The 20,588-nt window shown below is 48.1% G+C and overlaps 10 protein-coding genes across 10 annotated transcripts; 5 read left to right on the forward strand and 5 right to left on the reverse strand.

Annotated features, from left to right (window-relative positions):
* Positions 1–675: 675 nt before the first annotated feature.
* On the forward strand, positions 676–2,845 carry FIESC28_01881 (uncharacterized protein; the record flags this gene model as incomplete). Its single annotated transcript, XM_031156031.1, has 4 exons — positions 676–726; positions 922–1,034; positions 1,081–2,132; positions 2,178–2,845. 4 exons carry the CDS (start codon positions 676–678, stop codon positions 2,843–2,845), a joined length of 1,884 nt encoding a protein of 627 aa, XP_031019863.1.
* Positions 2,846–2,893: 48 nt separating this feature from the next.
* On the reverse strand, positions 2,894–4,011 carry FIESC28_01882 (uncharacterized protein; the record flags this gene model as incomplete). Its single annotated transcript, XM_031156032.1, has 3 exons — positions 2,894–3,501; positions 3,548–3,942; positions 3,989–4,011. 3 exons carry the CDS (start codon positions 4,009–4,011, stop codon positions 2,894–2,896), a joined length of 1,026 nt encoding a protein of 341 aa, XP_031019864.1.
* Positions 4,012–4,341: 330 nt separating this feature from the next.
* On the forward strand, positions 4,342–5,484 carry FIESC28_01883 (uncharacterized protein; the record flags this gene model as incomplete). The annotated part of the gene is made up of 1 exon (XM_031156033.1): positions 4,342–5,484. One exon carries the CDS (start codon positions 4,342–4,344, stop codon positions 5,482–5,484), a length of 1,143 nt encoding a protein of 380 aa, XP_031019865.1.
* A 680-nt stretch (positions 5,485–6,164) lies between these two features.
* FIESC28_01884 (uncharacterized protein) lies at positions 6,165–7,127 on the forward strand (the record flags this gene model as incomplete). Its single annotated transcript, XM_031156034.1, has 1 exon — positions 6,165–7,127. The coding sequence occupies one exon, from the start codon at positions 6,165–6,167 to the stop codon at positions 7,125–7,127; it is 963 nt and encodes a 320-aa protein (XP_031019866.1).
* A 303-nt stretch (positions 7,128–7,430) lies between these two features.
* FIESC28_01885 (uncharacterized protein) lies at positions 7,431–9,089 on the reverse strand (the record flags this gene model as incomplete). The annotated part of the gene is made up of 4 exons (XM_031156035.1): positions 7,431–7,585; positions 7,633–7,841; positions 7,889–8,897; positions 8,948–9,089. The coding sequence occupies 4 exons, from the start codon at positions 9,087–9,089 to the stop codon at positions 7,431–7,433; spliced, it is 1,515 nt and encodes a 504-aa protein (XP_031019867.1).
* A 363-nt stretch (positions 9,090–9,452) lies between these two features.
* On the forward strand, positions 9,453–12,686 carry FIESC28_01886 (uncharacterized protein; the record flags this gene model as incomplete). Its single annotated transcript, XM_031156036.1, has 5 exons — positions 9,453–10,425; positions 10,975–11,168; positions 11,215–11,365; positions 11,414–11,579; positions 11,630–12,686. 5 exons carry the CDS (start codon positions 9,453–9,455, stop codon positions 12,684–12,686), a joined length of 2,541 nt encoding a protein of 846 aa, XP_031019868.1.
* Positions 12,687–13,017: 331 nt separating this feature from the next.
* On the reverse strand, positions 13,018–14,708 carry FIESC28_01887 (uncharacterized protein; the record flags this gene model as incomplete). Its single annotated transcript, XM_031156037.1, has 3 exons — positions 13,018–14,133; positions 14,182–14,415; positions 14,460–14,708. 3 exons carry the CDS (start codon positions 14,706–14,708, stop codon positions 13,018–13,020), a joined length of 1,599 nt encoding a protein of 532 aa, XP_031019869.1.
* Positions 14,709–16,099: 1,391 nt separating this feature from the next.
* Positions 16,100–17,348, reverse strand: FIESC28_01888 (uncharacterized protein; the record flags this gene model as incomplete). Its single annotated transcript, XM_031156038.1, has 4 exons — positions 16,100–16,336; positions 16,385–16,689; positions 16,736–17,144; positions 17,193–17,348. The coding sequence occupies 4 exons, from the start codon at positions 17,346–17,348 to the stop codon at positions 16,100–16,102; spliced, it is 1,107 nt and encodes a 368-aa protein (XP_031019870.1).
* Positions 17,349–18,447: 1,099 nt separating this feature from the next.
* Positions 18,448–19,035, forward strand: FIESC28_01889 (uncharacterized protein; the record flags this gene model as incomplete). Its single annotated transcript, XM_031156039.1, has 2 exons — positions 18,448–18,840; positions 18,892–19,035. The coding sequence occupies 2 exons, from the start codon at positions 18,448–18,450 to the stop codon at positions 19,033–19,035; spliced, it is 537 nt and encodes a 178-aa protein (XP_031019871.1).
* A 377-nt stretch (positions 19,036–19,412) lies between these two features.
* FIESC28_01890 (uncharacterized protein) lies at positions 19,413–20,355 on the reverse strand (the record flags this gene model as incomplete). Its single annotated transcript, XM_031156040.1, has 3 exons — positions 19,413–19,771; positions 19,817–20,242; positions 20,289–20,355. 3 exons carry the CDS (start codon positions 20,353–20,355, stop codon positions 19,413–19,415), a joined length of 852 nt encoding a protein of 283 aa, XP_031019872.1.
* Between the last annotated feature and the right edge of the window lie 233 nt (positions 20,356–20,588).

Raw genomic sequence — 20,588 nt, forward strand, 5'->3', positions numbered from 1 at the left:
GCTAGCCGACACCCTTAACCGCCCCGAGTCCATCGGTCTTCCCGCCTATTGGTTGGATCGAAGCACCAATTCCGACATCTAGTGGTCGTTTCTCGGACTTCCAACGTCGATGCTGTTGAGAATATGACATTATCGTGAGCAGGCGTTCGCATGCAATCATCAATGTCACAGAGATGAGAGGTTACTTGGGTTGTTAACAGTATCTCACGCGATCAAGTTCTCTCGACTATGAGCAGCGCGTGTCGGGATTAGAGGCCGAATTGGAGTATTTTAGCGAAAGTGCCTGCCGGGGGAACATACGCCGAGAGGAGAGTCGGGTTGGCATTGAAGTACCAACAACCATCAGAACACCTCGACTGTTCTTCAACCAAGTTCACGTAGACACCATCAATTTATTTCACAACAAAAATGAAGCATCGACACTCTTTCACATGCAAAACCGTTAGGAACCCCACAGCCAAGCAGAGTACTCATCTGCATAGAGACTGACTCGCGATGAGAGAACGCCCGGACTAATATGGATCCCGTGCCACCTCCGCATTTCTCCAGCCATCGATCTTTGCCTTGTCTGTCTTAGCGAATGCGCGCTGACTAAATTCCCCGCGTCGTTGGTTTGCGCAACTTGAACATGCAACTTTTGACGATCCATACAGGAGAACGTGATAACAAACCAACATGTCCAAACGGAACGGAAGCATAGCTGTGTCGGAGTCGGATAGAAATGAGGTATACATGAACTCCAGTCAGATGAGGTATAACAAGGACTAACAGAAGCAGCATCCTAAACGGGTCGCGATAGCTTCAAATACCGATCAACCTGTTGCTCATATCTCGAGACACATCAGGGCGTGCACGACATGTCGCAAACACAAGGTACTATCATCCACTGACTCTACTACGCGACAATGCTAACGCGCTCAGATCAAATGCTACATGGACGATGCCGGTCCTCCATGTCGAAGATGTAAAGAAAAGAAGCTCAGCAACTGCACAGTCAGTAAGAACCTGCAGACAATCATCGACGAGAAGACAGAGTAAGCACGGCCATTTCTATAACTACCATCGCGCTCATGGATCTAGACTCTCTGAAGCCATGCTGTCGGACCTGGATCAGATGTACTCAGCAGTAAAGGAAATGAGAAGTATAATGGGTCTTCCAGAACTTCCACCCTTACAAGTCGCGCGTCTGAACAAAAGAAAAGATACACCAGGAACACAGGTACTGGAAAATGGTACAAGCCAATTAATCGAGGATAATTACGGCCCTTCATGCGACAACTCACCAAAACTCACACCAGAAGACGATCGATTACCACATGCGCCTATTCACTCTCTGTACACCCTGACTCGAATGAGGGCTCTACGATCACCTGGAAGTGGGAATGAAAACTCAGGCGCGGTCATCAACGACTTCATCTCTCAAGGAGCAATTACTCTATCTGATGCCGAACGGCTCTTTGCTGTTTACAAAGACCGACTTGATGGGTTTATCTACTCTATCGGATGTCCTTACAAAACCCTCGATCAACTTCGTCGCAAGTCCTCTATACTATGCGCCGCGACTCTTACCATCGCAGCTCTTCATGATCCGGCCGCGGATAAAGTCTATGGCGTGTGTAATTCCGAGTTGCGTCGCCTGACTGAAAAGTCGATGCTTCAACGTCAAGGCGATAGAGATTACTTCCGAGCTCTCGCCATAGCATCGTACTGGCTGAGCGATCTATCCTGGACATTGTCTGGTCATGCAATCCGTCGTGCAGCAGAATGCAACATTCATAATAGTTACAACCTCGCGATAAGGGACCAATCTGAAGAGGCTATGGACTCTGCGCGAATTTGGTCAATCCTGTACATTTGCGACCAGCATCTTGCTATTTTGTACGATAGGCCAGCGATTATACAGGACGACTGGCTTACACAGGATTGGGAGGGCATTCTGAACTGTCCTTTGGCCACTGATCAAGATGAGAGGCTCATGAGTCAGGTAGAGCTTATGGGGATACTAAGGAACATCCGACGGTTGTTTGGTCCTGACAAGGGCGAGGAAGTGCCGAGACTTTATCTCAGTCAAATAGGTCATTATCATCGACAGTTGGATCAATGGATTGCGAAATGGACTGCTAGACTACCAGGTATGTTATCTAACATTGAAGTTGGGCTCGGCTAACAGATTACAGAGGGACATCCCGGAATAGGAGCCTTCCCTCGCAAAGGCGCGCTCTTCCACTTCCACCTCGCTCAACTTTATCTCTACTCTCATGTCTTCCGAGGACAATCAAATACAATACCCGGCCACTTCCTCGACACAGCCTCAATGGCCGTTACTTCAGCATCAGCCATCATCGACATTCTCCTCACCGATCCAGACCTCTCAACAAGCATCGTCGGAATCCCATCATATCTCCTCTCCATGACAGCATTCGCAGCCATGTTCCTAGCCAAAGTGTCTCATAAATATGGTCAAGACTTCTTTAGACGTGAACAGGCTCTTGATCAGATCACGCGGTTAATCCGTCATTTCCGTTCTTTGTCAATGGGCAAATGGCACCTAGCTAATCTCATGATTCGTGGTCTTGAAACTGTGACGAGTTTACTTACTCCCCAAGGGACTGATAAAATTCCACCGCAGAACGCAGTCCGAATGTTGCCCGAGAATGCGAATGGGAATGGGAATGGTATGGATATGTATGGCAATGGGAGTGACATCTTCTCTGCTATGGATGGTACTACGATGGCGACCTGGGATACGCACTTTGGTCTATCGCCAATATTTGGATTTGATCCGTCTCTCTTGGATGTTGATGGATACATGCAGTCAATGGCCATTTTTCCGAACCCAGAGTGAAATTGGAATATTGGTATTCATCTGTACTTAAACATTTCTAATTCTATTTCACATACCACCTTGCACACCTCTTGCTTTATATGCGCTCTCGAGATACTCCAACTCTTCAGGAGTAAACCTGATCTTCAAAGCATCAACAGCCTCAACAACTCTCTTCTCAGAATTCAAACCCAAAATGGGCCAGCACCCCTTCTGCAATACCCAAGCCGTAGAAACAAGTGCCATGCTAACACCCTTATCCTTAGCAACCTTCTCCACACGATTCACGATATCCAGATTGGCATCCGCAAACCAAGTGTCAGTCTTCTTGTCGTTCTGACTACGTATTGATTTGTTCTCCTCTGTGGTAGACAAGGGCTTGGCGAGAAGACCTCGGGCGATGGGACTCCAGGGGATGACACCGACACCGGTGGCTTCACAGAAGGGGATCATTTCGCGCTCCTCTTCGCGGTAGAGGAGGTTGTAGAAGGGTTGCATGGAGGTGAACTTTGTCCAGCCCTTGGACTCGGCGATGTATTGCATGCGGGCGAATTCCCAGGTGTACATTGATGAGGCACCGATGTAACGGACCTTGCCGGATTGAACAACTTCGTGCAGAGCGCGCATGATCTCCTCGGGTGGTGTTTCACGGTCAAGACGGTGAATTTGGAGGACGTCTGCGGTAGTTAGAATTGTCATAGTTGACGGAAGTGAGGCACATACCAATGTAGTCAGTTCCAAGTCTCTCCAAGCACTTATCAACAGCATGGAAGATATGCTTCCTGCTCAGACCCATCTGATTCACAAGAGCACCATCGTTGACACTGGGAGGTCTTGTGCCATCGTCCATAACAGGGTTGTAAATCTTTGACAGAATAACAACCTTCTGTCGGGGAATGTTGAACTTCTTGAGAGCCTTGCCAATAATGACTTCTGATTCACCGTTGGAGTAAGTGTCGGCAGTATCCCAAGTGTTGATGCCGTTGTCGTAAGCGGCCTTGAGAAGCTTCAGACCATCCTCTTCATCGAGAACCCAAGGTGAGCCTTGCCATTTGCTTGAACCAAAGGACATGCAACCCAAGATGATCTTGGAGATCTTCAGGCCCGTGTTGCCGAGTCTAAGATGTTAGAAGAGTCTCTCAGGTAGGGTGGTAGGTATCTTACCTGACATATTCCATTTTGTCCATCTTGAAGTATTGTGTAAGACTTGTTTACTAAGTTGAACTTCAGACAATCGAAGCCAAAGAATTGGTATTAATATTCCTCTAGTTATCTTGATGTCCCCGCCCCCGCTGATATCACCGAGTATGTCCTCTTCCCCGCATTCTGTTCAACCTGTTCTCCGTGCCATTGTGGCATCGGCCATCCTCCCAATTGGCCAATGGCCTTTTTAAAGTGGAATTTCTCATCGGAGCCATTTCCGCCGAAATCGTGGGGAAGGAATTGCTTGGAGTTGATGTTTTAAACACCAAAGACCAGCTACCGTGGAGTAATCAGTAGATCACACAGCAATCATCATGGCACCAAACCTTCAAACTATTTCCCTACCTTCAGCGACAGTTCAGTCGCACGCCTCAAACCTACTACAACTCCCAGACAAGACCGTGCTATGTACATGGTTTGGCGGTTCCCAAGAAGGCCTTCCAGATATTTGCATCTGGTTGTCTCGTCTTGAGCCCGAAGCTTCATCTTGGAGTACACCTCAAAAGATATCTTCTGATGAGAACAGAAGTTGCCAAAACCCCGTCTTGTTCAGAGCACCGCATAAGGGGGAGTTGTGGTTGTTGCACACTTCTCAGGATGCTGGCAACCAAGATGGAGCTTATATCCTGAAGCGTACATCTTCGGACGAAGGCCGCACGTGGTCCGAAGCTAGTCGTCTACTCAAGGATGTGACGGGTATCTTTATCAGACAGCCTATTGTTGTCAATGATGAGGGTACTTGGATTCTGCCAGTCTTTTACTGTCGCACCGAACCTGGCCATAGATGGATCGGCAGTGATGACATCTCCGGCGTTCTTTACTCCCAAGACAATGGTGCGACGTGGAAAGAGAAGCAAGCACCAGACAGTGTTGGATCTGTCCATATGAACATCCTCCCTCAAACTCCTGGCCAGTCCAATTGGGTTGCATTTTACCGCAGTCGATGGGCAGACAACGTCTACCGTTCAACATCCACCAACGGCATAGACTGGGAAGAGCCAAAAGCCACATCCCTCCCCAACCCCAACAGCGGAATCTGCGCCGCGCGTCTCTCCTCAGGAAACGTAGCCCTAGTCTTCAACAGGTCCAATGCATCAGCAGATACCCTCAAGCGTCAAGGTCTATACGACGATATCACGCCTGAAGATGACAAGCGACCTAACCAGGTTACCAAAACTGGTAAGGACGCTATTTGGGGAACACCGAGAAAGACCTTGACGCTTGCGATCTCGCAGGATGAGGGTTTGACTTGGAATGAGCGTGTGCTCGAGGATGGCGATGGCTTCTGTGGGACGAATAGTTCTTCGGGACAAGAGAATAGGGAGTTGAGTTATCCTAGTATTTATGTCGAGAAGGCTAGTGAGGGAGATGTAGCACACGTGGCGTATACTTGGCACCGACAGCATATCAAGTACGTTAGGATAAATGATGTTGAGGGATGGGTTAAGCAGGGTTAGAGGCATAAGTAGCGTACAAGAGAAATATTCCAATTTGTTGAACCATTTTTATTACATCATTGCATTCATTCCCATAAAGCAAATAGTTTTGGGAAAACCGAATTTTAACTTTGTGCACGGTATCGAGGTACACCCACAGATTCAAAGTTGCGTATCTACTCTCTCGATTGGGCGTCCAGTGGCAACACTAATTGGAGTTTTCTTCCCAAGACCTTTTTCTCTGTGTCATTATTTAATAAGCAAAATTTGTCAAAATCCTCATTGAACAAGAACTAATCAATATTGTTCTCTCTTGTCTAATTGATAGTGTAATACCCTACACTACTTCGGTGTCTTGTCTTTGCTATTCTGGTGAGCATCTGCTTATGCTCGGTGTAATGGCCGGAATCATACCCACAGTGGATACATTGACCAATAGGCACAATCACCGTCGGGCGCCAACTGGCCGAGGACGCCTGTAGAGGAGCCCCAAAAAACGGACCGACAGTGGATGGGTAGTGCTTCCGACGCTATCGGCTCCGCTGTAAGCTCAACACCAAGCGTTCCAATAATTGGCATAAAAGTGAGGCCTATCAACGGCTTCCAATATCACAAGAGGAACAAGCCATTCACATCATTTAACAATTATTTGAGTTCATATCAACTCTTTCATCATCAAGGTTAATTATCAATCATTTATAATGACACAAACAAAAGACAACATTCTCATTACTGGAGGTGGTGGCTTCATCGGCCAGGAACTTATAACCGCCCTGCTCACACAAACCCCTAACGCCAACTTCACCCTGAGCGATATAATCACTCCTTCCATCCCCAAAGGCGCGGAATCACGAGTCACTTCCTTGAAAGCAGACCTCACAGACTCCTCATCGGTCAAATCTCTCCTCTCCAATCGCTTCACCCACGTCTACATCCTCCATGGCCTGATGTCCGGTGGCGCAGAGGCCAATCTTGACTTGGGCCTGAAGATCAATGTGGACTCTGTGCGCACAATCCTTGACATCTTGAGAGTTGAACATCCTGGCACAAAGGTCATCTTCGCCAGCTCCTGTGCTATCTATGGCAAGACGGACGTTGTTACCGAGTTTGGTACTTTGCCTCAACCGAAGAGTTCGTATGGAATTCAGAAGTTGATGGTTGAGCTTCTGATCAATGACTATTCTCGACGAGGCCACTTGGACGGCAGGATCGTTAGGCTGCCCACCGTTATCGTTAGACCGGGTGCACCCTCCGCTGCTGCATCAAGCTTTGCATCAGGCATTGTTCGCGAGTCACTACAAGGTGTGAAGAATATTCTTCCTGTTAGCAGGGACTTGGAACTTTGGGTCTGCAGCCCCGCAACGGTTATCAAGAACCTGATTAAGATCAAGGATGTTCCTGGTGAGCAGTTCGGATCGTCGAGGATCGTTAACCTGCCTGGTATTACTGTCACAGTGCAAGAGATCCTTGACGCGTTGAAGGAAGTTGGTGGGGAAGAAGCCCTGGCACAGATCGAGGAGAAGAATGATCCTGCTATCGAGGCAATTGTGGCCAGTTGGCCGGCTAGATTCGATGTGTCACGAGGTTATGGGTTGGGTCTAGATGCTGATGGGACGGTGCTAGATGCTGTTAAGGCCTTCAAAGCTAAGATTAGCCAAGCCTAGTTTGTAGTGTGTATAGAATTTGAGAGTAGCGCATTTGCATTGGTACATATCTTTGACCTGTCCACTGTGCTCGTGTCCCATCCTAGCGCTGGTATGTAGTAGCCATTCACGATACTAAGCTGCCAGTATTACCATTGGAGCGTGGACATATGTGGTCTCAACGGTGACACATCTGAAGTTCAAAGACTTCGCGGTACGAGATACTCGAATGTTGCATGGCCAAGTCAATGTGGTATAGATGAGTCATGTTTATTATTGAAGAATGATTGAATCTATCGCTTTAAACTCCTATACAACGTTCCCTTACAGCTTAGACACGAAACGCCCCCTCAAATTGCTCAAGTCATCGCGCACCACCAGACGATCCACATCTAGCGAGTTCACCAACCTTGGCCTAGCCTCACTAAGTGAAGTGATTCCACATAGACGCATTGATGTCTCAAGCTCGTCCTTAAGAACTGGTGATGGTTAGAAGATAGTCTAGAGAAAACAGAGAGGAACTTACTGTGACAAAGATGCTCAGCACCCTCCTGGCCGTGGACAAGAGAGTATAAGAAGGGACGTCCAATTCCGACAGCTGTAGCTCCGAGGCAGATGGCTTTGAGGATATCGGAGCCACGCTCGAAACCGCCATCGATGTAGACTTCGAGCTTGTCAAAGATCCATGGGCAGTTCTTTCTTAGCTCCAGAAGAACCAAGATACTTGCTTGTGCGCTAAAGAATTGTTAGTCGGGTCATGACTTATTTGAAGGATGGCTTACCCATCAAGTGATCGTCCACCGTGGTTACTCAAGAGAACGCCCTCAACTCCATACTCAGCGGCCTTGACAACGTCCTCGGCAGTTTGAACTCCCTTCAAAACAATCGGCAAACCACCACTGGCCTCACGAATCCAACCCAAGTCATCCCAATTCAGCGCTTTGTCGATATACTGCGCCATCAGACGTCCGAAGCCACTTCCCTTCTTGTCCTTACTGCTTTCGCCGCCACTTATAGCCGACTTGACAGTTTGCTCCTGTGCGGCTCTCTCATCTGCTTCTCGCTTGCCAGGAACTGGCGCGTCGACTGTCACGAAGATGGCCTTGACGCCAAGTCCACTGACTGTCTTCAATAGCTCAACCGTCTTTTCGTGGTCGGAATTGACGTAAAGCTGGAAGAAGAAAGGTTGTGAAGATGGAGCAGCATTGACGATGGATTTTAATGAGAAGGAAGCGTTGCTGGAGATGCATTGGATGATGCCTTCGTTAGCTGCAGCGCGACTAAGAGCTAGCTCGCCGTCAGGGTGCGCAAGTCGCGCCATAGCAGCTGGGGAGATAAAGAATGGTGCTTGGCTATTGAGACCAAGGATGTTGGTCTTGAAATCAATATTGGTGACATTCCTCAAGATTCTGGGTCTGATCATAAGTCTTCGGACCAATTCTTTATTCTTGCCATGTGTAATAAGGTCTGTCGCTGCAGACGAATAAAATGCCCATGTCTTGGCAGACAGCGCATCTCGTGCGGCATCCTCGAAATCTCTAGCGCTAAGAATCGCGTCAAGAGGAGGAATTGCTTTTGTCTTTTGTGGTGTTGGGAATTCGTTCGTTTGTGTTGGTGATGTTGGTGGCGGTACAGGATCAGCTTCGATGGTCTTAAGCTCTGGCTGGACAGGTTGTGACGAGGCCTCTAGAAACCCAATTAATTTGTCGCTAGGAAGGTCTTCGATGATATCGGGCGCGTGAACATCGTTGTAGATCTCTGTGGCATCAGAACCAGCCGAGTTCAGGAGAACTGTCCATCATGGTTAGTCTTCAAACGTTTCTCGAATCATGGGCACTTACCATCTGGGCCACCAGGATGCTGATTAATAAAATGTGTAATATCCCAAACCTTGGAGTGAATAGCAATCCAACAGTCATCTGCAGTGTTGTGCTGCTTCACCTCTTCCAACGACACTGTTCTGGGCTCAATTGAAGTTTCCATGATAGCCAATTGCACAATGCTCTTTGGTCAATGTTTGAAGCAACAAAACAAAACAAAACAAAACATACAAAAGAATAGATAGAGCTAAACCGAGGTCCAAAATAGCTAATCTCGGAGATTGAATTAGACCCCAGATTCTCATACCATAGGTCGTTTTGCCTTCCGGGGCCACCGAGTCTCGGCCTGGAGTCACGGACAACCTTCCTATTGGCCAAGACCCGTCGATCGGAGATATCTCCGGGTTTTCGGCCGCCTCACGAAGTTGGAGATAGAGCGGGGATCAACTATCACTATCACAGCATAAAACAACACCGTTAGTCTACTATCTTAGTATCATCATACTATCCAAAGCATCAAGTCACAATGGAACGCAGCACTATCCAAGCCAAGTCAAACCCCCTCCCTCGGGGAGTCTACACTCCTGTCGTCACCCTCTACAAGGCAGACGACCCCAGTCAGCAAGTAGACCATGAAGCAATGCAAACACAGTGTCAAGCCCTCATTAAGGCTGGTATGCATGGTCTCGTCTACCTGGGAACCAATGGCGAGCTAGTCCTTCTTTCACGGGAAGAGCGCAAGGCCATCATCAAAACGGCTGCTCAGGCTGCAGCTGCAGTTGGTGGGAAAGACTACCCCATTGTGGCAGGCATTTCAGCACAGTCCACTCAAGAGTCAATCCAAAACGCCAAAGACGCAGCCGAGGCGGGCGCTGGGTTCGGTCTGCTTCTCCCTCCCAGTTACTGGGCCAAGGCACTACCTAGTTCCGCAATTGTCGCCTACTTCAAGGAGGTGGCGGCGGCTTCACCGATTCCCATCGTTATCTACAACTTCCCTGCAGTCACATCAGGGATTGATCTGGACTCTGATCAACTAGCCACCCTTGCCGCTGAGCCCAATATCGTAGCGGTCAAGCTCACGTGCGGAAACGTCGGCAAGGTCACTAGATTAACAGCGCTCTTCTCCCACGAGCAATTTGGCGTTTACGGAGGAAGTAGTGATTATCTTCTACCCACCCTTGCTGGTGGCGGAAGTGGTTGCGTGACGGGAATGGGTAACATCTTCCCCGCCAGTACAGCAGGAGTGTACGATCTGTGGAAGGCCGGACAGAATGACGAGGCATACAAGCTTCAGGGTCTGGTGGCACATGCTGAGTGGGCCTGTAAGAAGGGTATCTCCAACACGAAATATGGAGCGTGGTACTTCTTTGGTAAAGATATTGGTGTGGATAATGAGAGCTCGTGGCAGATGAGAAGACCATACCAGGGTTTGGATGATAAGGCCAAGGAGTGGACTGTTAGGACACTGGGTGTCCTTGCTCAAACTGAGAAGCAGAGAAGTAAGAGATAGATTAACTAGAAATATTTACAAGCTATTGGTTAATTCTGTTCATTAATTTGAGTCTTGTCGCCCTAAACCTCTTTGTCTTGGCCATCGCATAACCTACTAGACCACGTTGTGGCCCGGGATACGAGTTGTGTTCACGGATCACATTACCGTATGAGCAACTTTTATTCATCGTACCATGACATGCATGCGCAACTATGTTAATGATGCAACTCGGGCATATCGCCGTCAATTCATGATGCTATCCCTATGCATCTCATGAACTGTTCCAGGGAATATCAGCGACGCGATTGAATGATTAACGATGCACATCTCGGTCATCTCTCCTACTGGTCAGAACCAGCATGACTCGAGGCCCCAGACCTAGACTCCAAACCTTCGTCTAGTGCAAGACAAGCTTCCCTGGTCCAGGAGGATCCTTCCCCAGATTCGTTACCCCATACCCCGCATTGCATTGACCGGGCGGCTCTACATAAAATAAAGATCCTTCTACCCCAGATCTTCTCATCTCATTCAATCCAGGGATCTGATTCCAATCAAGTCATTGAGTCAAAAGTCAACACCAAGATTGTTCCAATGGCTCCTCACAGCAACTCGCTCTCGGATGAGAAGGATGTTGAGGCTAAGGCTTCTCATCTCGACATGGTTACCAACAATGGTATCTCTGCTGAAGATCTCGAATTTGTGGCCAACTTCCCTGAGGAGAAAAAGAAGAAGGTCTTGGCAAAGATTGATGTATGTACAATTTCTAGTGTTTCCAAGTTTGTACTGACTTTTGCAGTGGCGACTCATGCCTATGTTGGCTATTCTCTACCTCGTCACATACATCGACAAAGCGAATATCGGAAATGCAAAGATCGAGGGAATGCTGCCTGATCTCAAGATGAACGGAGAACAATATAACATTGCTCTTTCCATCTACTTTATCCCTTGTAAGTTGATACCTCAGCCCTAGCAAAAGAATAAGCTGACATGACTAGACATTCTCGCCGAGGTCCCTAGCAACATGGTTCTCAACAAATTCGCCAAGCCTTCTCAGTACATGGCTACTATCATGTTCATCTGGGGTATCGTCGTTGTCTGCACTGGTCTGATCCACAACTTTGGTCAGCTCTGCGCTATCCGAATTCTTCTTGGTCTTTTCGAGTAAGCTCCACAATCTCGTTTTAATTGCATCCTGCTAACCGAGTGTTCAGGGCCGGCTTCTTCCCGGGTGCTATCCTCATCATCTCGAAATGGTACCTCCCTCACGAGACCCAAACCCGAGTCGCCCTCCTCTACACATCCGCAGCCACAGGCGGTGCCTTTTCCGGCCTCTTCGCGTACGCGATCGCCAAGATGGACGGCGTCGGCGGCCAGGCCGGTTGGAGATGGATCTTCTTCATCGAAGGAATCTTCACCATCGTCATGTCCTTCGTCACATGGTTCCTCCTCATCGATTCGCCCACTCTCTCATACTGGCTTACCGACGAAGAGAAGCGATACCTCACCCTCCGCCAGGCTTCACGAAGAGTTACCAACTCTGGCGAATACCGCGAGAAGACTTTCGACAAGGGTGCTCTGTTTGCTGTCCTCAAGGACTGGAAGGTTTATCTTCTTACCATCATGTCTTGGTCCAACGCTGCTCCCAACTACGGTCTCAAGTTCTCTATGCCTTCTATCACCAAGGGTATGGGTTTCTCGTCTAGCAACGCTCAGCTCATGACTATCCCTCCTTATATGTGCGGAGCTATCTCTTCCTACCTCATCGCTCGAACTGCCGACCGCTGCAAGTGGAGAATGCCCTTCATCATCGGACCTCAACTCTGTATCATTGTCGCGTTCTCTATTTTGATGACCAAGGCCGAGTTCATCACTGAGAACCTTGGAGTTTGTTACTTTGCAGTCTGTCTCGCCTGTTCAGGCATGTACCCTATTCTTCCCGGTGTCAGCGCCTGGAACATCGACAACACCCTCAACCCCACGAAGCGAGCCATCAGTATCGGATATCTGACCTGCGCTGGTACGATCGGTGGTATTTATGGAAGCTACATCTATATCGAGAGCGAGAAGCCCAAGTACACCACTGGGTATGGAGCGTCTCTGGGCTTTGCCGTTGCTGGTATTCTGGCGGCTGCCACGCTCGAGTCTGCCTTGGTGATGATTAACAAGAAGAGGGCCAAGCTGAGCGAGACTGAGATTCGGAGCCAGTATACCGAGGATCAGCTTGAGGACATGGGCGAACACAGCCCTCTCTACCGGTACAAGCTGTAAATGCTCTAAGGAGATTGGGTTTGGAGGTTATCTAGTCTGACGTTGTAATGAATTACTGAACTTTTTGCGTATATTTCTGTACAGATTTTGAACCAGTGTGATTTTTATTGTTAGTGAAAATATTCCAATGTGTAAGGTCCCGTCCTAACGAACGTGTCTCGTGCCACTGTGCTCTGGGTCCTGTTCCTGCTTACCAACGCTCACTCGGGACAATGATGGGGAGACTATTTTTGTTTACCAAGACGCTAGTTTTGTTCATCGTTGAGCTAACTTAGATTAATATGTGCAGGAAGGGTATCGTTGCCGCCACTTAAATGCCCACTACCAGAGCCTACTGCGGCCGGAGAGCAGTCTTCTCAGAATCACTCCACCTCCCCTGAATATACTGCCTGACTGTCTGCCCCCAAAAAGCCGCAGGAACAGCCATAGCTCCTAAAACAGTGGTCAAAACAGAAATAAGAACAGTCGGCTCCAGGATATTGTCTTGTTCCACCCAAGGCGATATAATAGTCCCAATTCCGAACCCGGTCATATTACTCGTGAATAGATGCACAGCTATAGCTGCTGCTGCCCATTTAGGAAACGCCTCCGTGATCCAGAGTGTAAATGCGACGCTACCTGTCAAGTAGCTAATTAAGCTCAGCGCAGAGGTGATATAAATCCAAGATGAGGACCAGCCTTGCATTATTGTAAGACCATTGATTAGAACGCTGATAAGTCCTGTAACAACAGGAATGGCGAACAGAGCGAGATAAACTTCGGCATGACGAACACCGCCTCTCCTGAAGGTGTAGTAACGGAGGAACCATGTAGCAAGAGGTCCCGAAGCTGGAATAGCCAATATTGAACCAATGAGGCCCGAGAGTTGAAGGAACGCATTGACTGTTCTCTCATCTTTGTCTCCTCCTTCTGACATGATGGCAGAGAGCTGTGTGAGATTCAAGAAGAGAACGCCGCTAAGCATTGCTCCTGAGAGCAATGATACCCAAAAGGTAAGCGGGTTCAGAAGACACAAGCCCATCTGTGCGTATGTGGCCACCCATGACTCCCAACTCGTTTCTCGTGCCTTCTTGACTTTGAAGTGGGACCAGAAGGATTTGGTTGATGGGATGTCAGGAAGAGGTTTTCCATTTTGAGCTTCCAACTCGTCCCAACCGCCGTAGATCTGCACTTTTTCAGAACTGCTCTGTACAAGAACCCTTCCGTCAAGCGCAACAGGTGGCCGAAGGAAGTAGGTTTCTGGTATGAAGACTATGGCCAGGAAAAGTGCCACCAAACATGGCCCAAACCAGACTTGATATACGCTTCGCCATGTAAACTCCAAGTCTGTGGTGTATGGCAATACCAAGGTGTATAGCTTCATGAAGCAACAATCGAGGCACCAGAATAGTGTAAGGACGGTCGGACGTTCGTGGATAAAGCTCGCATCGATTAAAATTAGAACGATCTAGAAGTTGTCAGTACTTGTGCAAATTGTCCCATGTGTGACGCATACCATGCCAGTAACGAATCCAGCTGCCAGCGCCTGAAAGCTGACCGAGACCAGCAACTCAGCAAATGTTCCAGCAAGGCCAGCCCATAGTATCGAGAGACATGTAATTACAGCTGCAATTACTACAATAGGACGTCGACCAAGTGCTTTGGACAAAGGAATGCCGATTAGAATGCCCAAGCCATGGAATAGGGTCATTGCCGAAGATAACGACTCGACGCCAAACGGGCTCGCAGCCTGTACATGTTAATGATGTTACACACAGGTCTGGGTCACCATACCTTTTCATTAAACTCATATCGAATCGCCCTGATCAATAGACCAGGAAGGTTCAGCGCAAAAGACGAGGTGATGGAGACTGTCAACAGAGCCCAAAAAGCAAGAAGTCTTTTCGTCCATGACCATGTAAGTGGATCACGATGCGATCTGCTGGGAATAGGTAATCTAAGAACACGACCAGTGGAAGAGACAAAGAAAACACTGCCAGCAGTGGGGAGCGATTCGCGCTTGGTGTTTAAGGAAGATGACATTATGTAAAGAAAATAAAGTCGTTACCGACTAGAGAAAGAAAAATAAAAACATAAAAAATGATTGACAGAGAGCCTGCTGTGCTGCATGTCGCCGAGATGGGGAAGATTGAAGGTTTATCTATGCATATTTCGTCAATCATCCACAGGGTTGAAGAAGATCAAAAGTTTCGCGACTGTTCCTGCTAAGCTCAAACTGGGTGATATCTCCAGAGGGGATGCAGCCCAACAATTAGCCTGTGGGTTTGTTTGAGGATTGAACTTTTTATTGGCGGTGTTCCTTGTCGGTCTTGGCTCGAAATCGCCTAGACTCATGTTTTTCTGGGTACCGAAACAAGGGGCTCATGTTGACTGGGATAACATCGTTTCGAGTCCAATATCAGACATGGAATGTTTTAGAGTACATGCCAACAATGTGTTGGGCGGGATGAATAGGTTGTAGAAACCTTTTCGGTCGAAGGGTGCTGTAGAGTCTCAATTACCAAGACCGCTAAGAACGGATGCCAGCCGATGGTCAGACCAGACGGCAACGAGACACTTCAAAGTATCAACTAGGCATTTGACTTTTGACAGACCAATGGATTGGAAAGACTGGAGGGAAAGGTACCCTTGAAGATTCCGACTGCCGAAGCCACCTCGTTGGCTTGGTTCGTACAATGTAACTTTAAATTTATCGGTCACTAGCCGAATTAATTAAAACAGGGCTGAGGCACACGCGCATCGTAGGTCATCTGATTGTCTGCGGAACCTGACATGACGATATCTTTCGACAAAGATGGACTTTGGAAGAACTTGTATCTAGGATTCAGAGATCAACCGAAGGAAAAAAAAACATAATAAGAATTAACAGGGTGTATAAGAGAAAACTCTCCACAAGACACATGTCGTTAGATCGCTATAGACCCAGCTGGCATGACCAAAGTGAGTCCAAGCACTGATTGAGATGCCGAGCCCATGGTTAAGCATGATCGGTAATCGGATAGCGAGTTTCGCAACATCACTGACAGCTTCCAATGACAACTGCCGAATATGATTTAAATAGCCCAAAAGGTTAGGTATAAGCGATGATGTGCAATCATCCCGTGTTGCTTCGCACGCCAATCGGTATTAGGTGGGACTTTTGTAACATGGTTGCATAAAATGCTACGCAACCGTAAAGCAAAACGAGTGGGCCATGTTGAAGGCCAGAACTTTCTGTCCGGGGCGCTGTACGCCTTTGAAACAGAAACCAGGTCTTGGTGTTACAGAATAGTCTGGACCATTTTCTTGGCCCATATGAAATTGATATTCTGAAAGTATATGTAATATAGATTGCCTTATATGTACTGACATAGCCAACAAGATTTATCGACCCTGCCTCTGCGACATACCCATCGAAACTATAATCTTGGGTCTCACAGGTTTGTCGCGAACCCAAGCTCGTAAGCAAATCCAGTGACGATCTTGGAAAACTCGAGAATGTGACCAAAGTTGACAGTGTCAATAGTGTCCCTGTCAGTGTGGATGTAAGGGCTGCTGTTCTCGAAAGTACCCTCAGAGGCGAAAGCCGAAGGGTAACCAGCGCGGGTGGCAGAGGCGTGGTCGGAGCAACCGTATCCACACTTGGAGTCAACAGTAGGGAGAGACGAGTACTATCACAAGTTAGTCAAAGGTCTTGGGTATTTGTGCAGTCAACTTACAGCAGCGATAACCTTCTTGAGGAAGGCAGTGAGACCAGCATCAACATTGTCGGTGAAGACTCCGGCAACGGCTTGAGTGCCAGGCTTGACATAGCCAGTCATGTCCTGGTTGAGCATGGCCTTGACCTGGCGACCGTCACGCTTGTACTGGTTGAAGATAGCGCCACTTCCGAGAAGACCTGCCTCTTCACCAGCGTACCAGTGGAACTCGATGGTGTTGGGAGCCTGGCCAGATGCAACACGGGAGTCACTCAACAGGACACGGAAAGCCTCAAGGATGGTGACGGTTCCAGAACCATCGTCATCTGACAGTGTTAGCAATTACTTTATGAAGTGCACCATGTTACTTACCGGCACCAGGGGAACGACCGTTGGGGCTCCGGCCGTTGATAGAGTCTTGGTGAGCACCGACAACAATGGTAGCATCGCTCTTTCCAGGAATGGTAGCGATGATGCTGGATTGGCGCCAAGTGTGCTTGAACTTGGCAACCTTGGCACCCTTGGCTCCACTGGCAGAGATGATAGACTCAACCTGCTTGAACAGCCAGTCAGAAGACTGTTCACCATATGAAGACTGGTAGTATCTGTTGTAGAAGCCAGAGAAGGTGGTCAGAGTGCTTCGAAGGTTAGTCTGGCTCAGCTTAGGGAGCAGAGCCTTGACAGCAGAAGTCTGGGTAACGGCACTGGGGAAGCTGGTGAGGAATTGGAGACTGAAGCCAGGCTCGTCGAGATCAGTGATGTCGATGAAGCTCTTGTGCTCCTGTGTGTGTTAGACATGATACTCTAGATGGGGAAGCTTGCTACGAACAGCTGTCAGTGCCAACTTTTCGTCCTCAGTGACAGTGCGGACATCATCAGGTCCAAGCTCAATCTTGTAGAGCTTCCTCTCACGAGACTGGCGAGGGTCAATGGCGGCGGCATTTGCCAACCCCAGGAGGGTGGTCAGAGCGAGAGTGGCGCGCATGATGACGATACTGGAGAATGAGGTCGAGTCGAAGTTACAGGAGAAACTTGACTTGATCAAGTCGAGATGTGATGTGGAGAGGATCAAATTTATATAGAAAAAGCGATTGTTCCTCCGAATACCTAAGTTAGGAAGGAGCACAACGAAAGTGCCCGAGCGGTAAACACATCATTCCTTCCATTATGGCAGGAGCGACCATGGCCAATGACTCAGCCAATGGTGATTCCGATTAGTCCATGTGACCTTCCCAAGTTCTAACTAGACGATCTACAGATTAAGCATAACAGTGCCATGGACCTTCCCTAATCCACACCCAATGCCGTGTGATATAGCCTTTGAGATATCGAGTCCGGGGTAGCTCTTGCATCAGCGGCCCGCTTGTGCATCGGCACTGCTGATTGTGGCAGGTGGTTAAGCGACTAGCGAGGTACTTTGTGAAAGCTTGGCGTCCAGGCGGGGTTTGTTGTCGGCTTTTGGGGGAAGATTTGAAGGTTGATTGGCCGAGGAACTTTTGGGCATGATTGCGTAGGTTGAGCGATGAATGAGGAAGTTGAGTTTGGTGTTATCTTCTTATCGATCAATCACTTTCTGGCTTCCTTTTTTATCACAGCATGAATGGGCGGATGGAGATGATTGGTGGATATATGTGATAAGGACATAATCGTAGCTGTGCTGGAGGCAGTTGCTTGTCCGACTCCACTGGATTACAGTGGGGAGAACACTAAACTGGCAGTGACACCTACCCGAGACCACGAGGAAATAAGTAATGTGTTCTAGAAATCCTTTTCAACTCACTCGACTACGATAAATGTGATAACGAGCCTTATGTGTACTTTTAAGATTTGATAATACGCGTGAGGAATGCAATTATACTCATCCACCATTTGTGATATCATCTTGGTCGTGCGTCCATCCTTGCCAGGCAGCCGTTTTCATTAAGTATCATGGGAATCTCGACCGGCCGCGGTCACCTGGCTCAAAATGTTCTTGCTCAACCATCGACTGCGAACTACACTCTTGTTATTCAAGATCAACCTGACGAGACCAGGTCGTCCATTCATATTAGATCTTCCAAACTACGTACACATTGCACCGAAAGATGCCTCAAACGTCTGTATATCTTGCCAAATTCAGCTCAGGCCCCTCCAAACGCTCCCATTTCGGAATCTTCTTTCCCAACCCCGATTGTGATCGCGCAGACCTAGCTAATGACTTCAGATCTCAAGCCACTGTGGGGAGCCAGATTCATGTCGTCGGCGAGCCTCTCATGACGGGTTACATGCTTGAGATGAAGCGGCACTTCGATGTCCAGAATGATCGAGAACTCAGAGCATTAATTCGTCTTGGAACCATCGACAGTACAAACCTGTATAGAGACAATTCTTTGGACACTATGATCAGGGACCATGTACCCAAGAGTATTGTAGAGCGCCTGGCTGATTCTGTTCCTCCGCCTCCACGAGGACAGAATGTGCGTACACCGATCGACGGGGTAAGTTACAGAAGATGAGAAAGCACTTCAGTTATCTGACGGTTTTGCTAGGCCAACACGAAACGGTGCCAGGAATGGACCATGGAATTTTTGACACTCCTTACTCAGAAAGGTTTGATTTCTGCAGAAGCCGTGAGGATTGCCCAGGGTGAGAGAGATTCACCTACTCACGGGATCTTCGGATACAAAGCTTGAGAAAGTATAAAGATGCAGGATGAGACGATATTTTCAGGATCGCCTCATCAACAGGGTTTAGTATGAGTGCTCTCCTGCTGAAACCCAATAATGGCCTCATATAGGCTTGTCTAATCAGACTAGATTGCAGGCTTGGAAACTAGAATTCGAACGTACCAGCCATTCAGAGCTCTGATAACAGCTGCCCTCGACAACCGTGAGCTACTGAATTGCACGAGTTAGAGTTTCCAGCTATACTCAAATACTTACATGTATATATATCCTTTCCTATAGTACATATCATGGGAGTTTAACTGAGCTAACAATTACGAATAGGATCTGGTAAATCTAACTTGTAAGTTCTTATAAATTCAATCAAATCAATGCGCTACGCTAGACTATGCGAGCTCACTCAGACGCCTCAAAACATCATCCTCCCAAGGAACATTATCGCTCTTAATATTTCCCCACATAGGCAACAAAATAGCCTCATCGATCTCCTTATACTTGCCTAGCTCGATATGCACAAGTTGACCGTTTCTAGAGTTATCAGCCATCAGGAACGCGACGCAGCGCGATACATCGGAAGCAGGCTGCAGCTCAACGTTGATGGCACCGAGTAGGGTCTTCAGATCAGGCAGGACACTGCTATCGGTCCAGCTGGGCGCCAATGTGTTGACGCGGATGGGAAGTTTAGCAGCGTCGATGAGAGGAACGAGACCTCGACCGAGTCCTATGACAGCGTGCTTGGCAGTTGCTGGGATGGTTAGATTGGGTTTAGATGGCGAGTCGGAGAACTTACAATAGTCGACAGCTCGCACACGTTGGAGTCCAGTTGTGGAACCCATGATAACGATACTTCCACCTTCGGGTTGTTGCCTCAAGTGGTAAATAGCAAGAACACAAGTGTTGAGAGTGCCCTTCAAGCCAACATCGAAAAGAGCATGGGTCGGCTCAATCAAGTCGCCGTTATCATCAGTCTGCATGGACAAATAGTCCGCACGGGGACCAAGACCGGCGTTCGCAAAGACATGATCAATTCGACCATAGACTTCCTTTGCCTTTTTGAAAAGAGCAACGAGGTCCGACCACACGGATACGTCGGTCTTGACAAAAGTAAAAGAACCCTCGTGTTGCTTTGGTGGCGGTTGGACATCTCCACTGACCACTGAAGCACCCAGGTTCAAAAGATAATCCACAGTAGCTAAACCGATCCCAGAGGAACCACCTATAAAAAGTAAGTTTTAGTTCAAGCGAACGTAGATCTTACTTACCAGTGAGGACGACAACCTTGCCACTCAGGCCGGTAAGCTGCTCGTCTTGGATTGTGAATTCAGCCATTTTGGTAATTTCGGATGGGTACAATAACGAAACTGGCAAAGGAAAAAACAAGGAAAAGACTTGGCAGATAAATCAGGGGGGACAAAAGCTTCTGAAATACGATTGCGTTGCATTCCCTAGTGAGGCAAAAGACACTAGCGCTTCCGTCGGGACGGCATAATTTGTAGTGTTTCCCGCCAGTAAAGGGCATCGTAATAGTGCAGATCAACCATGCTCAAGTGTCTCTACTAAAA

The sequence above is a fragment of the Fusarium coffeatum genome (assembly GCF_003316985.1).
Source record: "Fusarium coffeatum strain FIESC_28 chromosome Unknown BRIP53273_contig_42, whole genome shotgun sequence".
Lineage (NCBI taxonomy): Eukaryota > Fungi > Ascomycota > Sordariomycetes > Hypocreales > Nectriaceae > Fusarium > Fusarium coffeatum.